Raw genomic sequence first — 15704 nt, 5'->3', positions numbered from 1 at the left:
TTACAAGATATCCAAGAAAGGGCCTGGTGCACAGCCATGCTCTGTGGTTGCTATTCCTAGGTGACTTTCCAGTTCCTCTGGAGCTTCACGTAAGCCCATTTGGATGTCTCCTAGTGGGTTTTGATTTTGGAATTACCTGAGGGCAGCTAGAAGAAAAGGAAAAGTGACAGGCTAGACTGGACCATGAGAGACTGGGGGAGTGGGGAGAGAGGCCCAAGCTAAGGAGGCAGATGGAGGACAGAATCCTGAGGGATGCAAGAGAGTGTCTGATGGCTCTAGATCAAATGATGTAGTGCTCGAACCCTGAGGACAGTGTATGGTAGTGTGTGTAAAGATGTGTATATTTGATACCCTCCGTTCAGTCCTCAACACCACACACACACACACACACACACACACACACACACACACCACACATGCACACACACCACACACACACATGCACACACACACACACACACACACACACACACACACACACACACCACACACACATATACCAGACACTCTTGTTGCTGATGTGGAAAACTTTGACTGTAAGGAAGCCAGATGGAAGTCTGAAGATTGGATTGCCTCAAGGCAAGGAATCAAAAGCTTTTATTAATGGAATCCTTCCAGGTGTTCACCAGTTGGTGGACAGTGACAAGCAATGCCCTGACATCCACCAACACCTTATTGGATGGCCACCCTTAGACAAGTTATGTAATCTTTCTGTGCCTTGGTTTTTCATCTGTTGAATAGGAATAAGAGCATTTACCTCATGATCGTGAGATTAAGTGTGAGGAACTCCATACTGGATCTGGGCTCATATGTGAATCCCAACACTTGAGAGGGTGAAGCAGGAGCATTGCTGCAAGTCCCAGGCTACTCTGGGCCACACAGTGAGACCCTAGAGAGAAGTGGGAGGAGGGACAGAGAAATAGAGCAAGAGAGAGTGGGCAGGATAGCTCTCTTTGTAGCCAAGTAAGGACAGAGGGACTGGCATCTGTCAGCAGGATAGAGGGGAAATCACCTGGAGACTTGACAAGCTCAACCTCTGGCTTTGTTTGCTGTGAAGCCTCAGGCATAGAGCAGTATGTCTGAGCTGTCTCCTCACCTGTCACACAGAAGACACAGGAGCTCACAGTCCATCCTCATCAAAGATTCTTCCCCTAGCAGCAGTAGGCATTTCCCTGCAGGTCTCTGAGCTTCCTTGGGCCCTCAGTGGGAGGAGTCTTCTGCTTGAAGGAAGGAGTGAGGCCTGGAAGGCGGAAGCCCACCAGGCTGTTTACCTGCTGGCTTTTTGACCTCTCTCTAAAGTTCTCCCACTCATAAAACGGGGCTGTGATAATGTCTGTCTCGGGATGCTGTTGTAAGAATTAAATGAATGAGTCTGGTGGTGATGTGGTTTAAAATCTCAGCACTCGGGAAGTGGAGGCAGGAGGATTCCAAACTAAAGGCTACCCTGAGCTACAGTAAGACTTTCAGAAACCCAGGAGCTGGGACTGTCACTCAGCGACAGAGTGTTGCTTAAGAATGCTTGAGGTCCTGGGTTATACACACACACACACACACACACACGCACACACACACACAGAGAGAGAGAGAGAGAGAGAGAGAGAGAGAGAGAGAGAAGGGGGGTAGGGGGGGCAGAAAGACAGACAGAAAGAGGTCAAGAGTGAATTAAATGGGGCTGGAGAGGAGGCTCAGCAGTTAAGAGCACTGGCTGTTCTTCCAGAGGACCTGCGTTCAATTCCCAGCACTCACATGACTGTTCACCACCGTCGGTAACTCCAGTCTAAGAGACCTGGCACACTCACAGATATATATGCAGGCAGAGCACCGATGCACGTACAATGAGTCGTCTCGAAAAGAATGAGTAAAGTGGATGAGCGTGTGCAGAATACGCACCCAGCACCCAGCACCCAGCACTTGGTGAATCTCTGTGGTGTTTGTCAGTGTGGCAGTTGTGCGGGTCCGTGGTCATCACAGAGTTTGTTTGCTTTAGACAAACACTTACTGTGTAGTCCTGTCCAGCTTGGCACTAGCTGTGTAGACCAGGCTGGCCTTGAAGACACAGAGATCCACCTCCCTCTATGGTAATTAAGTGTGTGCTTGCCAGGCATATGCCTGTTTTGGAGACAGGATTTCATTCAGTAGCCCCAGCTGATCTGGATCCTGTGCAGGCTAAGCAGGCCCTGCTCGTCACCACTGAGCCATCTCTCCAGACCCTGTTTTTGTTTTGAAGATTTCACAAAAAGATTTACTTATTCATAGTTGTTATAGTTGTTTTTGAGACCAAGTTTCTCTGTGTAGCCCTGAAGGTCCTCAAACTCAGAGGTCTGCCTCCCTCTGTCCCCTGACTGCTGGTTACTAAAGGTCACCACCACACCAGGCTCAAAAAAAAAATGTGTGTGTGTGTGTGTGTGTGTGTGTGTGTGTGTGTGTGTGTGTGTGTGTGTGTGTGTGTGTATGAGTGCAGGAACCTGTAGAGACCAGAAGAGGGCATCAGATCCCCTGGAATGGAGTTACAAGCACGTGGTTATGAGCTACCCACATGGATGCTGAGAACTGAACTTGGGTCCTCTCCAAGACCAACACACTCTTAACAGCTGAGCCATGGCTCCAGCCCCTCTCTAGAGTTTTGGTGAAGAATGTGAGATGCTTGCAGGAGGCACTGGTAGGTGACGTTGGCTTGTCCGGATGCAGAGGCCTGAGCAGGAGGAGCTGGTGGGGCAGGATGGGGGGTGTAATGGGGAGGGAGGTGGGGGGAGGGGAGGAACACAAAGTAAATAGTGACTAGGGAGCCTTTGGGGAAGCAGACTTAGGGTCAGTAGACTATGGCATCCTGGTTCCATTCTGCTGGTGCCCTCAGGCAAATCGTTGTCCTTTTCCCACTCTGGCTCCGTGCTCCTTCATCTATGAAATGGAAACAGCGTTTGCCCAGCTTTTCTCACTGGGCTGTGGTTGTGAGGATCAAAGGGATCACGACTGTGAGCGAGTTCGTACACATAGCGGAGCCTCAGCTCTCTTTGTAGTTATTAGCCAACCAAATTAGGCCCTTCTCCTTTTTTCCTCTCTCAAGGGCAAGTAAACAGGTAGCCTGGCTAGTCTAGGAAGAATCTAAGGGGAGAGGCTTTGAAAACAGGCGAAACTAAAATAAGACTTTAGGAAGGACCTCCTTGACAGGTTCCCAGGAACCTAGACTGGCAAAGGTTTCCCTTGCCTTGTGCGAAGCTGGTCAAGGGTGGGTGGGAGGGTGAGAAGGTCAGCAGGAGACTGTGACCCTGGAGGATGAGAAGCTGGAGAGCAAGTGTGAGAACTGTTGCATCCTGAGATGAGCCCCGCTTCTGATAGACTTCCAGGGCCGACATCTTCTCATGTCCGTCCTGAGGCTGGAGAAGCCAAAAATCCTAGCAGGGTCTTTGAGACCTTCGAGTTTGGTTTGAGGAAGACCTGGGCAGAAGCAGGTGACTTTCTAGCCTGCCACAGGAGGTCTCCTTGGGTCATGCTGGTCTCAGGGCTGCCCCCACTCTGCAGATCCAAAGTGATCTTAGTGTCTTAGTTACATCTCAGTCCCATCTGGCTGTCTAGGTTCAATCCGAACAGACCGAGATACATCCGAGCCAAGAGCAGTGCCTTCTTAGCCTGTCTGACTTTCATGAGGTCTGTCTGTGATCTGCTCCAGCCGGTCAGCTCTCCCTCCAGGTCCCAGCTCCACTCGCAGGCAGCTGCTGTCCTGCTTCTCTCTCGGTTTCATCCAGGTTCTCTTGGCTCCATTCTGTCTGAACTCTGACTCAACCTGTCTGAGATTCCGGCTGAACCCGGGGCTGGTTAGGGCTCCAGGCTTAATGCCTGTTGATGGCTGAGCTCAACTTTACCCTGAGAATTCTGTCCCAAGCAGAGAGGAATGCAGTTCCCAGGGGAGCCCTCTTGTGCCTTCCGCCCAACTCTGGGTGAAAACGTGCAGTTGTGGGGCTCAAAGATGTTGGGTGAGCAGGCAGCCCCCTCCTCCTCTCCCTGTGTGTCCACGTGTCAGCAAGACAGCTCTGCCTGGGTCTGTGTGCAGTGACTATCAGCGCGGCTGTGCAGCTCGATGTGGGTGTCGGGGGGCCTATTTCTGTGTGCGTGTGTGTCAGCTCTTCTGTCTGTGTCACTGGTCTGCCCGGAGATGGCAGTGTGGGTGGGTGAATCCCTTTGTGTCTCTGAGCCCTGAGGGTGGAGGACTGAGCAGCTGCAGGTTGCAACTGGGAAATCCGGAGTCAGAGAGAGTTGGTGGGTGTGTGGTTGGAAGGGATTGGAAAGAAGTGGGTGGCTAGCGTGGGGAAGAGGCTCTCCAAGAGACAGTGCAGTGGGAGGAGGGAGTGTGGGATGAAGTGGGTCAGAGGACTGCTAACACGACCCAGCCAGCCCTTACTGGGCCTGGCTATGCTTGCTCAATTTGGCCTGAGCCACTGGGAGCTTGGCAGTGATGTGACCTTTGGGAGGGGAATGGATGGTCTGGGTTGTGGCAGGGAAAGGGGAGACCTGGGCAGGCTTTGCTAGGGGATGGTAGTGAGGTTCACAGTTCTGGAAAACCGTTCTAGAATCCTTCTTGGAGCCCAGACTGTGTCATCACAAGGCTGACATTTAGCTGGTGTTAAAGTATTGAAATTTGTCCATATCCAGCAGTCAACAGCAGTGTCTCTTTTCCAGGGAGACTGAACAGATGAGGCTGTTCAGATCTCAGAGAATGCTTTTCACTGACTCCTTTAAGGTACACTGGCATCTAGGACATTGGTCTACAAGGTATCCAGTGTTGGTTCTGAGTCTTGGTGTCCTTGCCATCCCTTCTCCAAATCCCTTTTCTGAGTGAGGAACTGATACTACCCATATGTATGTAGGGACTGCTCATGGATCTGGCCTTGCTTTGCTTCCAGGCAAAAGACAGTGACGATGAAGAGGAAGTGGTTCATGTGGATCGAGACCACTTTATGGATGAGTTCTTTGAGCAGGTAGAGCTCCCTGTATAGCCCTGGACTGGAACCTTGCCCTTTGCCCTAGCTTCCCTTGCCTTTTGTATCCCGTCGTCCCTGCACACTCCTTGGCCTTCTGGGTTTGGCCGATTTCACTGAACACTGGCTAGGTCTCACCTGGCCCTCCAACCTGGATGAGGTGTCACTGATTTCCTGCCCCAGGTGGAAGAGATCCGAGGCTGCATCGAGAAACTGTCCGAGGATGTGGAGCAAGTGAAGAAACAGCACAGTGCCATTCTTGCTGCCCCCAACCCCGATGAGAGTGAGTGCTGCTTCTGGGGAACCCAGGGCCTGGGGCCCCATCCAGGTTCTCACTTCCCTCTTTGCCCTCCCCCCAGAGACTAAACAGGAGCTGGAGGACCTCACGGCAGACATCAAAAAGACGGCAAACAAGGTCCGGTCCAAGTTGAAAGGTGAGGAACACAGCCCTGCCACTGCGAACAAAGGCCTCCGCCCTGCGTTAGATCAGACAAAACAAGGTTCTGGGGGTCAGAGTCCTGAACACTGAGAGATGTACAAGCCCACCTTTGCCCACATTCTTTGGAAACACTTGACAGGGAAATGAGCCAGGTAGGGTTTCTGTCTGAATTACACCTGAGAGCCATCAATCAGAAAAACACAGATTTCCAGCCAGTCGCGGTGGGGAGGTCCTATAATCCCAGCACTCAGGAAGAGTGAGAGTTCCGGATGGTGTGGGCTATGTAGTGAGACTCTATTTCAAAGAATCCAGGAAGGAGCGGGAGTGGGGGGAAACCGAGGGAAATGTACTTTTCCAAGGGGTTTTAATTTTGATCAGTCCTCATTTGTCCTGGGCAGGCTCTGAGCACGACACGGAGCACCCAGTAGGTGGGCTCAGCAAATGCTTCTGAATTAGTATCCTCAGCTCAGGACAGATTGGACTGTGTGGCTGACATCAGGGGCTGGCACGCTTTCAGGAGGGCCTTGCCAAATGCTCATGTATTCACTCCAATTTAAGAACTTGGGTGCTGCTAATAACCACCTTCCCTCAAAGCATTGTGGGTTGGGAACCTCCTTGTCTGCTGGTGCCAGGGGAATAGCAGCGTTAAGGGGCAGCCACTTATGTGCCCTGGTAATTCAGCAGTGTGGGGCATTTACCACAGTGGCCCTAGCACTAAGGCCCATTGCTAGGCTTTGGGTGGGCTTTTGGGAGCGGACGGAGAGTTGTCCCCAAGGCCACTAACCTTGAGCGTGGTGATGAAAACACAAGGTTCCGGTCCTTTTGTACTTATGAGGAGGTCATGCGAGAACCTCTAATGCTAACCAATAAAAACAAGCCCTTTATACTCAGAGGGCCATGCTCACACAGTCTGCGTGGAGGAGCCCAGCATCTAGTGCCACTCACTGTAGACGGTTCCTGTCCTCAGTTTGCTCATCCGTATAGAAGGGAATTCTGAAGAAATTACACAGTTTCTTTTTTCTTCTAGTCTTGACTGCAAAGTATTTTTTCTCCAGATGATGTCTTACCAAGAATCTCAAATATAGGGCTGGGGATTTAGCTCAGTGGTAGAGCGCTTACCTAGGAAGCGCAAGGCCCTGGGTTCGGTCCCCAGCTCCGAAAAAAAAAGAACCAAAAAAAAAAAAAAAAAAAAAAAAAAAAAAAAAAAAAGAATCTCAAATATAGGGGCTGGAGAGATAGCTCAGTGGTTAAACACTGGCTTCCAGAGGACCTAGGTTCAATTCTCAGCACCCACATGAAGGTTCACAAGTGTCTGAAGTTCTAATCTGACACCTTCACAATAGACACACATGCAGGCAAAACACAATGCACATAAAATTTTTTAAAAAAATAATCTCAAGTATAAAACATACAAATTGACAGAGCAGTGCCCTACATGCCTTTAGTCTCAGCAGAGGCCAGAGTGACTTCCAGCGCAGCCAGGGTTGTAAGGTGATAAATTCTCAAGCAGACACCATAAAAGTCAGGCTGCGGCAGGCATAGTGCTTGCTTCAGCACTTGGAAGGGTGAGACAGGCAGGCAGGTCACTGGTCCAGGATTCCTTAGTTTCTTCAGACCCATCGGTCCCGAGAAACCCACGAGGTTTCTAGAAGTCCACGAGAAAACTTTGTGGTCAGGGGTTCAGAAATGGGCCCAGACAGAATACAGAAAAAGTGAAGGTAGTTTAAGAAACCGAGCAAGAAAAAACAAAGCAAAAACCAACCAACCAAACAAACAAAACAACAACAAACCAACCCCAAAACAAAAAAACAAACAAAAACTCCATCTTTGCAGTCGTCCTCCAGTTGGTGGCATCAGGGTGACCTTGAACTCTCATGAATTGGAACTCCAGTTTCTGGTGTGAGATATCAGCCAGTATTACTGAGTTCCCACAGCAGTTGTAAAAGACCCCTCTGTCCTGCATTAGCCTTAGCCCCAGGCCTGATAATAAGGCCCAGGCAGGGCTAACCGGCTCCTGGACCCTGGTCATGTGTGCCTGTGCTCTCTTCCCGCTGGCACACCTAGAGATAGCACTCAGTCACTGTGCCCACTTCTGCTCGCAGGACAGCCTTGAGGTCCCATCTACCTCCATTCCTCCCCCCTGGCAGTGGGACAGAGAGAGGTGGCACTCGAGACTGCCCACAGGCCTTTACAAGTCTCAGCAGCCTGGGGATTTGTCCCTGTTGCATTTTCTGATGTGACTTGAAGAAGCTGTTACTGCAAGCTCTTCTCAGAAAATCTGAATGATGGCGCCAGGAAGACATGGCCCAGAAGAAGGTCAAAGCGTCCTTTAGAAGTGAGAACTCAGCTGGGAGGTGGTGGCACATGCCTTTAATCTTAGCACTGGCCGGGGCTGCAGGGGGCAGGCAGAGGCCTGAGTTCCAGGACAGCCAAGACTACCCAGAGAAATGTTCTCCACCAAACAAAAACAAAACAAAAACTAAGATTAAAAAAAAGAAGTGGATACTCACAGGACAGGCAGGGGAGGGGAGCTAAAGGTCCTCTGTTAAAGCGTCCCTCTGTAAGCGGAATGGCCACTGTGGTGGTTTGTATTTGCTTGGCCCAGGGAATGGGCACGATTAGTAGGTAGGGCATTGTTGGGCATGACACTGTGGGTGTGGCCTTTAAGATCCTCATCCTTCAGATGAAGATATAGAACTCAGCTTCTCCCGCACCGTGCCTGCCTGGATACTGCCATGTTCCCACCTTGATGATTATGGACTGAACCTCTGAATCTGTAAGCCAGCCCCAATTAAATGTTGTCCTTGGTCATGGTGTCTGTTCACAGCAGTAAAACCCTAAGACAAGCTGAGGCGGGAATGTCTTTGAGTCCACGAGTTCCAGACAATGTAATAACATCTCGTCTTTAAAAGAAAAAAAAAATAGCTGGTGGGTTTTGCTTCTTGTTCAGAGGTGAGAGGAACTGAACATTATTTGGGGCGGTCCTCTCTAGTGGACTGGCAGCTTTATTCCCTTGTGGGCTTGGGTTCTTTCCAAGGCAAAAATCCTTCCAACAGAACAAACCTTCTGTCTGGTGACCTTTTGACTCTCTCTACCTGCCTTAGGGAACCCCCTCAAACCCTAGCTTGTGCACTTGGCAGTCTGCAAAGAAACCTCACCAAAGCTTTTACTGGACATGGTGCCTCTTCTCAGACCTGGAGCCTGTCTCTTCCCACGCCCCAGACCCAGATCCCCCACACCAGCCTCGGGTCTCCAGCTTGTTATTGCCTTTTCTCTGCAGCGATCGAGCAGAGCATTGAGCAGGAAGAGGGGTTGAATCGTTCTTCTGCAGACCTGCGTATCCGTAAGACCCAGGTAGGCTTATGGAGCAGGGGCCCAGCCGACAGATGAAGGATGGGGACTAGGGTTCTGAATCTATGTGGGAGAGTGGTGCTGCAGCCTTCTGGATCTTGTGTCCCTGATGTACTGCTGTGACTTCCCCTGATTTCCCTAGCACTCCACACTCTCACGGAAGTTCGTGGAGGTAATGACCGAATATAATGCAACTCAGTCTAAGTACCGGGACCGCTGCAAGGACCGTATCCAGAGGCAGCTGGAGATCAGTGAGTGTGCCCCTCCCTTTCCCAAAGCCCCAGAACTTGCCAGGCCCCCTCCTGGTGGCTCCTCTCTGGAGCTGATTCCCGGCCTCAGCCTAGTGGGAGGGTGGGTCCTGGGGTCCTGCCCCCTTCTTCCTTAGGCCCACTTACTGAGCAGGAGGTCCTTTCTCCACACAGCTGGCAGGACTACTACCAACGAAGAGCTGGAAGACATGTTGGAAAGCGGGAAGCTGGCCATCTTCACGGACGACGTGAGCTCCCTCCCGGGTGGGGTCCGGGTCTGTTGGGTAAACCTTGTCCCTCCTCCTTGTCCACCCTGGAATCTCCAACAGCTTGGACCAAGAACTGGAAGATTCCATGGGGGCAGGGCAGGAGGAAGGGACCTAAAAATGGTCAGTAGTGGTGTGCCAGGTGTTACACACTTGCAGGGTTCCATTTTGGGTTTTGAGACAGGATCATGCTAGGTGCCCCAGGCTTGTTTCAAACTCCCAATACTCCTGCCTCAGCTGAAATTACAGGCATCCATCACTATGACCATTTTCATTTACTCTTCCCCACAATCTCAGAGGAAACCCATTTCACAGAAGAGGAATATTGGGCCAAAAGGTGAACGGATTTGCTAAGAACTTAACTCCACAGTGTAATATATGAGTCAGAGTTCTTCAGTGTGGTACCGGACAATGACCCACAGCCCACTCCCCTGCAACTCGCTTTTGAAGGCTTTGCTGTTGTTTGCCCTAAGTTTTCCACACTGCCTGGTCCTGTCATATATGATGAGTGGGCGGGCTTTCCCCAAACCCACATTCTCCTTTTTCCTTGTGGACTTTTTTCTTGGCCTGCCCAGTCCTGCCTCCATTTCTGCCCCGGTGGCCAGATGACTTTGGGAAAGCAGTGCGAACCAGGTATAAAGCAATCTTCGTGATTGCTTAACAGTTTGCAGTAAGCCAGTATTTGAACAGTTTATTTTGTTCAGTTAAGCCAGGTAGATAGGCTGTAGGCCAGTTAGATTCTCCTCCTCCGAATACAGCTCTCCTCAGACCATCTGTCTTTTTGTGTGAAACTGGAAAGAAGCTTGATGGGTGACTCCAAGAGGTCTTACTTTAGTGGGAAACAGTTGACCTCTGCCCAGGTGTAGCGCATGCCTTTAATCCCAGCACTTGGGAAGCAGAGACAGGAGGATCTTTGTGAGTTCAAGGCCAGCCTAGTCTACACAGCAAGTTTCAGTAAAGCCATGACTATAAGGAAAAACAAAACAAAACAAAACAAAACAAAACAAAACAAAACAAAACAAAAAAAAAAGAGTTGACCTTTGTCCCCTGGCACTCCATTGTGGGAGTGGAAACTATCTTTGTGAAACTCACTTGTTTCATAACAATGCCAGTAGTTAGGAGCCTGGTGAGGGCTGAGGAAACTGCAGATGGGACCTGGGTGTTGCCTGCAGAGGTTCTTAATACTAGAGTCAAGGAAGATGTCAATAGATGTCAGTGAGACACACCTTAAGAGACAACAGGACATGCTAGGCACCCAAGCTCAGTTCCTAGCACCCATGTCAGGGGCTCACAACTTCCTGTAACTCCAGCTCCAGGGGCATCCAATTCCTCCAACCTGTGTGGGCACTTGAATTCACATTTGAGAACACACATTTAAACATCTAAAGTAAAAAAGACAAGTGAGCATTTAGGTGCTGTTGGAAAGGAGCAGTAATGACACGGAAAGGGTAAGGGACACTTGCAGGGAGCTAGCAGATGACCTTAGCTCTTACGGTATGGGCAGGGAATATGGCAGAATGGAAGGCCGCTTTGGCTGCCAGAGTGGCGGTGTGTGGCCTGTGGTGATAGGGGTTACTGGCCGGTGTTAGAGGAAAGTGACTGCCTACTGTAGTCTAAGCTCAGTGGTGACCAACAGCCCACGTCAGGGGCTGAGGGACACTGTAGCCGAGAGCTGGAATTTCTGCTCCTGTTCTTGAGGCCCGTGGTGCATTTTTTTTTTTTTTCTTATTTATCCCCTGCCTCATCTCATGAAGGCCCCTGTTGACTTGTGGACACGCTGCCTTCTCATCCGAGCCTCCCTATCTGTTGCTTCTTTCCTACCTGCTGTATCTCCCACATCACCCTGTCAGCTTTTGACCATCTCTCTTCCCTGGGCTTGCTGTGTGCCCTGGAGCAAGGTCGTGGGTTCTATATTAGCTTTTTTCTTGTAATTCGCAAACTTCTCTTTGATGGCTAAGGTGTTCCAGGAACCAATCGAAGCTCCACAGACAAAGCGTTCAGTTTCCCAATAGTCTCTTGAGGTAGCTGCTTACCGGGACCTGTATTTTCTAGCTGGTCCAGCAAAGCCCAGAAGAGGGTCAGTAGTTTGCCCAAGGATGTATTTGCCCAGTGTTGCTACTTTGGGGGTTCTTCTTTCTTCCACCTTTTCAACACCCTAACACTAGGAGAGAAAGTAGGATGGAGGCGAAAGGGGTAGCATCATTGTTAGACCACTTCCTGCGGAGTAGCAGCTCGCTAGGCAAGCACTCTACCGCTGAGCTAAATCCCCAACCCCGAAGACATGCTCTTATGATATCCCTGTGTTTCGTTTTGTTTTAAAGAAACAAAAATCCCCAAATTGTCACTGCACAAGGATTTGAACCCAAGCCCCCTGTTAAACTAAAGCTGTTACCACAGCAGAGGGTGACCACTGCCCTATCTTCCTCCCATCACCTCAGATCAAAATGGACTCGCAGATGACAAAGCAAGCCCTGAATGAGATAGAGACAAGGCACAATGAGATCATCAAACTGGAAACCAGCATCCGAGAGCTGCACGACATGTTTGTGGACATGGCCATGCTCGTGGAGAGCCAGGTACAGGCCCTGCCACACCGGCCGGTCGGGAGCCTCCCCAAGACCCAAGGCTGCTTTTGACAGCTCTCCGTCCCTCCTCACTTTCCTCTGTGTGCAGGGTGAGATGATCGACCGAATTGAGTACAATGTGGAACATTCTGTGGACTACGTGGAGCGAGCCGTGTCCGACACCAAGAAAGCTGTGAAATATCAGAGCAAGGCCAGGAGGGTAAGCCAGCGGAGGTTGCCTGATGCAGGGGGAGGCAGGCTAGATCAGTGGGTGGGGTGTGGCAGTTATGAAATGGGCGAGAGGCCTTATCTACGGCTCTGACTGCTTCCTGTTTCTGTTTTCTCTCCCCTCTTTTTCCTCATGTCCCACATCCCAACTCTCCCTTCATTTGTCTGTCTACCTCTCTTCCTGTCCCTCTCTTTCCCTCTTCCTCTCCCTCTCTCTCTTATCTTTCTACCTGCAGAAGAAAATTATGATCATCATTTGCTGTGTGGTGCTGGGGGTGGTCTTGGCGTCATCTATTGGGGGGACACTGGGCTTGTAGGCCCCTACCCTTCTCTTCCCCAGGACCCTCCCCACACATCGGGAGCAATACCCCCACCACCCTTTCACTCTTTCCCCTGCTCCAAGCTCACTCCCAAAACAGACCCAGGCAGTTCCAGCCTCTCTCACCCTCACGCAGACCCTGGAGTCCCTGGCTCTCACCTTGCCATGGATCCCCCTCCACCTTGCCGCACATAGATAGCAGCAGGCGTGATCACACATGCACACCAACATGCATGCCGAGGGCACATGCTCAAGACGTGTGGACACCCCAGCGTGTGTGTACTTGTGTAGATGTATGTAGATGCCCTGAACCTCTTCTTGCTGCCACCTTCATCCTGTGTGGTCTGAACTTCCCTCTCTAGCCGGTTGCTGTGCTGACTGTAGCAGCCTACCATGGCCCAACCTGTTCTGTGTGAATAGACATGGTGTGTATGTGTGTGTGTGTGTGTGTGTGTGTGTGTGTGTGTGTGTGTGTAGATCTGTGCCCATACAATGTATGTACATGGAGTTTTGTGAATGTGAAAACCCAAAGCATTTCCTCCACCTTCTCTCCTATCTGTTACATTTGGAGTGGGAGGCATATGTGAGGATAATTTACATTCTCAGAGGATCCAGGGTGGCCCGGTGACCATGCCACACATCTTTTGTGATGTAGAACAAACTTTCCTGGCTTGGTTACTGCCAGGGGTCACATCATGTCCTGAGGATTCTCTCTCTCAGCCTCTCTCTCTGTCTCTCTGTCCCTCAGTCTCTGTCTCTGTCTCTGTCTCTGTGTGTGTGTGTGTGTGTGTGTGTGTGTGTGTGTATGTGTGTGTGTGTGTGTTGGGTCTTGAAGTTCAGGGGAGGCAACTGGAAGCCTATGTGTGTAAGTGATAAACAACTGGCGTAGTTTGTATGAATGTGTATTTTCCTCAACAAATGATGTAAAGGGCTTCTGTACAAGATGTGTGTGTGTGTGTGTGTGTGTGTGTGTGTGTGTGTGTGTGTGTGTGTGTAAGTATTGATAGTTTTCTCCTCAGACAGAGCCCTCCACGCTGTGAACCAGACATTAGTTTTGGGTGGGTACAGATATCTGTCTCTAAGCTGTCTCAGATATGACTGTATGTGTGCGTGTGCGCATCCTTAGGGACTTTACATACTGTGTTCCTGCTTCTGTATATCACACACACACACACACACACACCTTTAAGGCTATGCCCTCATCCAGGTTCCCTCTCCATCTCCTCAAAACACAAGCCACACACACTGCTCCTCAGAAGTATGAGTGGAGCTTCCTGCCTCATCAGACCATCTGACGGGGAAGCACATTCTTACCTTTCTGTTTCTGCCTGACAGCAGAACTGAGCCTTGGACAGCTAGTACACGAGTGTGCCCATGACTGCGGAGGCCCAGGAAGTTCCAGAAAGGTGGCCACACATAGGAGCTGGGGCCTCACACATAAGCAGCATAGTGCCCCCCAAGGACCACACCCATCTGTATATGATGGCCTCCTGGAGGGGTATGGTAGGACTGATGAAGCAAGAGGTCAGGGCTGCCCATGACAGGTATTTCCCCTCCTGCCTCTCAAACTCACCTTAGAAACTACTGATCCTCCCACTGCCCCAGCTGATGCTTTGAACTTTCTCAAAAAACTTGTGTTTGAGCAACTGGATTTCACAGATACCTGAATGGTCACTTAGGGCCATCCTTGAACCTGTCCCTTGGAGATGTCTTCTGCTGAAACATCCTCCATGGCCCCAACCACAGCTGAGTGACAGGAAGGTGAGACAGGGACTGTTCTCTGGCAGTGAGGAATGAAGGAAGTCTTACATTGTGTAGGTTATGAGCTCTTGAGAGCAGGCAGGAGGTAAATGGGATAAGGACAGAGCTAGAAGTCCTATGAATATGGAGGTGATATACAGAGGTGCGTGTGTCTGCTCCGGAGTAGGGTAGCCACATGAAGTGTATGTGTACACAAGTGCGTGCGGAACTCGGGCTGAAGGGAGTGACCCTGCAAATGTGACTTCCAGATAACAAGACTCTTCTGAGCCAGCTCTGACAACTGATCTCTTCCCTGCCTGTCCACCTGGGGTGTGTGTGTGTGTGTGTGTGTGTGTGTGTGTGTGTGTGTGTGTGTCCACATGTATGTAACCCCTAGATTAGCTGTGCTGAGGAAGGAGGCTGCCTGTCCATTCCAGAATATTCTGCTGCAGGGCCCAGCACCTCCTGCCCCCACCTTGGCTTCTTTGGAGATGTCAGAGGAGGCCCCAGGATCTAGTTCCCTTCTTCTTTCAGCCCAGCCAGAACTCCCATTAACTCAGATGTTTCTAGCAGCCTCCCTGACACCCCAGTCATGGTGTTCACAAGGACAGGGCTGTGGCTGGCATGCTGCTCCTGCCTCTTTGAATGGCACTGGGCCCACAGCTGCCCACCACTGAGCCTCAAACAGATGAGCCGTCCCTGAGAGTCTGCTGTAACCCAGCTTTCTAAGACCCACACCTCACACGATGGACATGTTCGTTGACTGCTGTCCACATGTGTATCCTGGATGGTTGTCTGGGGGCTGGTGTCTGTTGCATGTTCTCAGATGTGTGCTGCGTGCCCTCCACACACCCCAAACCATCAAGCCCAATTATACTCCCTTGGTGGTCCCAGGCCCAAGCCAGGACTCAATGCTTCCATTCTCCCTTTCCTTGCCTCTTACAAAGCACACTGCGTGTCCATCTCATGTGCCCATGGGTCATCATGCTCCCGTCATACCTTGAGCGTGTACACATGTGTGTTCTATGCACTCGCCCTGCCCTACCTACCCAACAGAGGACAAGATGGTCGGCCCCTAGCTCCCTTCTCCCCCACCTAGCCTTTCCCCACGCCCTGCTGTGCAGCTGTGTGCGTTGGTGTGTTTCTGTGTCGCTGGCGTGTCATGTGATGTAGCCATGTTTGCTGACATGAGCCCCTGCCCCCTTCTCTTTTTCTCCATTGGTTTCTAGAACTCTCTTCCTCCCCTCCCCTGAGGGGACAGGACTCCTGGGGCCTAGCTGGGGGCCCGAGCCTGGCCACCCTCCTGTTAGCCCTCAGAGTCTTATTTCTCTCTATTGGTGACCAAGTTGCAAATGGATAAAATACAGGAAATTCTGACCCCCTGCCCCAGACCTGCATGTCCTGTCCCCAGTGCCCCCGAACCCCATCCTGGGCCGGGTTGGGCCTGGTGGGACGGGAGAAATAGCAACTAATCCAACAGCGGGTTTGCTGTGTGCTCCGTTCCTTCTGTCCTCGCATGGGACAGGCGCCGTGGGGAGGGAAGGCGCTTGGGTGAATGGGTCGGGGAACAAGCAGA

The 15704-nt window shown here is 51.0% G+C and overlaps 1 protein-coding gene across 2 annotated transcripts in view; it reads left to right on the top strand.

Annotated features, from left to right (window-relative positions):
* Stx1b (syntaxin 1B) overlaps positions 1-15612 on the top strand; it is an 18622-nt gene extending 3010 nt beyond the window's left edge. The window contains exons 1-10 of one of the 2 annotated variants that reach the window (XM_087623646.1): positions 3920-3971; positions 4899-4973; positions 5157-5256; positions 5333-5407; positions 8693-8766; positions 8906-9014; positions 9186-9259; positions 11716-11853; positions 11951-12061; positions 12306-15612. In XM_087623646.1, the coding sequence (XP_087479772.1) occupies positions 4953-4973; positions 5157-5256; positions 5333-5407; positions 8693-8766; positions 8906-9014; positions 9186-9259; positions 11716-11853; positions 11951-12061; positions 12306-12386 (783 nt within the window). In that variant the 5' untranslated portion in view covers positions 3920-3971; positions 4899-4952 and the 3' untranslated portion in view covers positions 12387-15612. Of the gene's footprint in view, positions 1-3919; positions 3972-4898; positions 4974-5156; positions 5257-5332; positions 5408-8692; positions 8767-8905; positions 9015-9185; positions 9260-11715; positions 11854-11950; positions 12062-12305 lie in introns of those variants that run through there. The other variant, NM_012700.2, reaches the window with a different exon arrangement.
* Positions 15613-15704: the final 92 nt, after the last annotated feature.

The sequence above is a fragment of the Rattus norvegicus genome, chromosome 1 (assembly GCF_021556685.1).
Source record: "Rattus norvegicus strain SHRSP/BbbUtx chromosome 1, alternate assembly SHRSP_T2T, whole genome shotgun sequence".
NCBI lineage: Eukaryota > Metazoa > Chordata > Mammalia > Rodentia > Muridae > Rattus > Rattus norvegicus.
The sequence above is the reverse complement of the archived record's forward strand: the minus strand, read 5'-3'. Positions and strand labels throughout refer to the sequence as shown.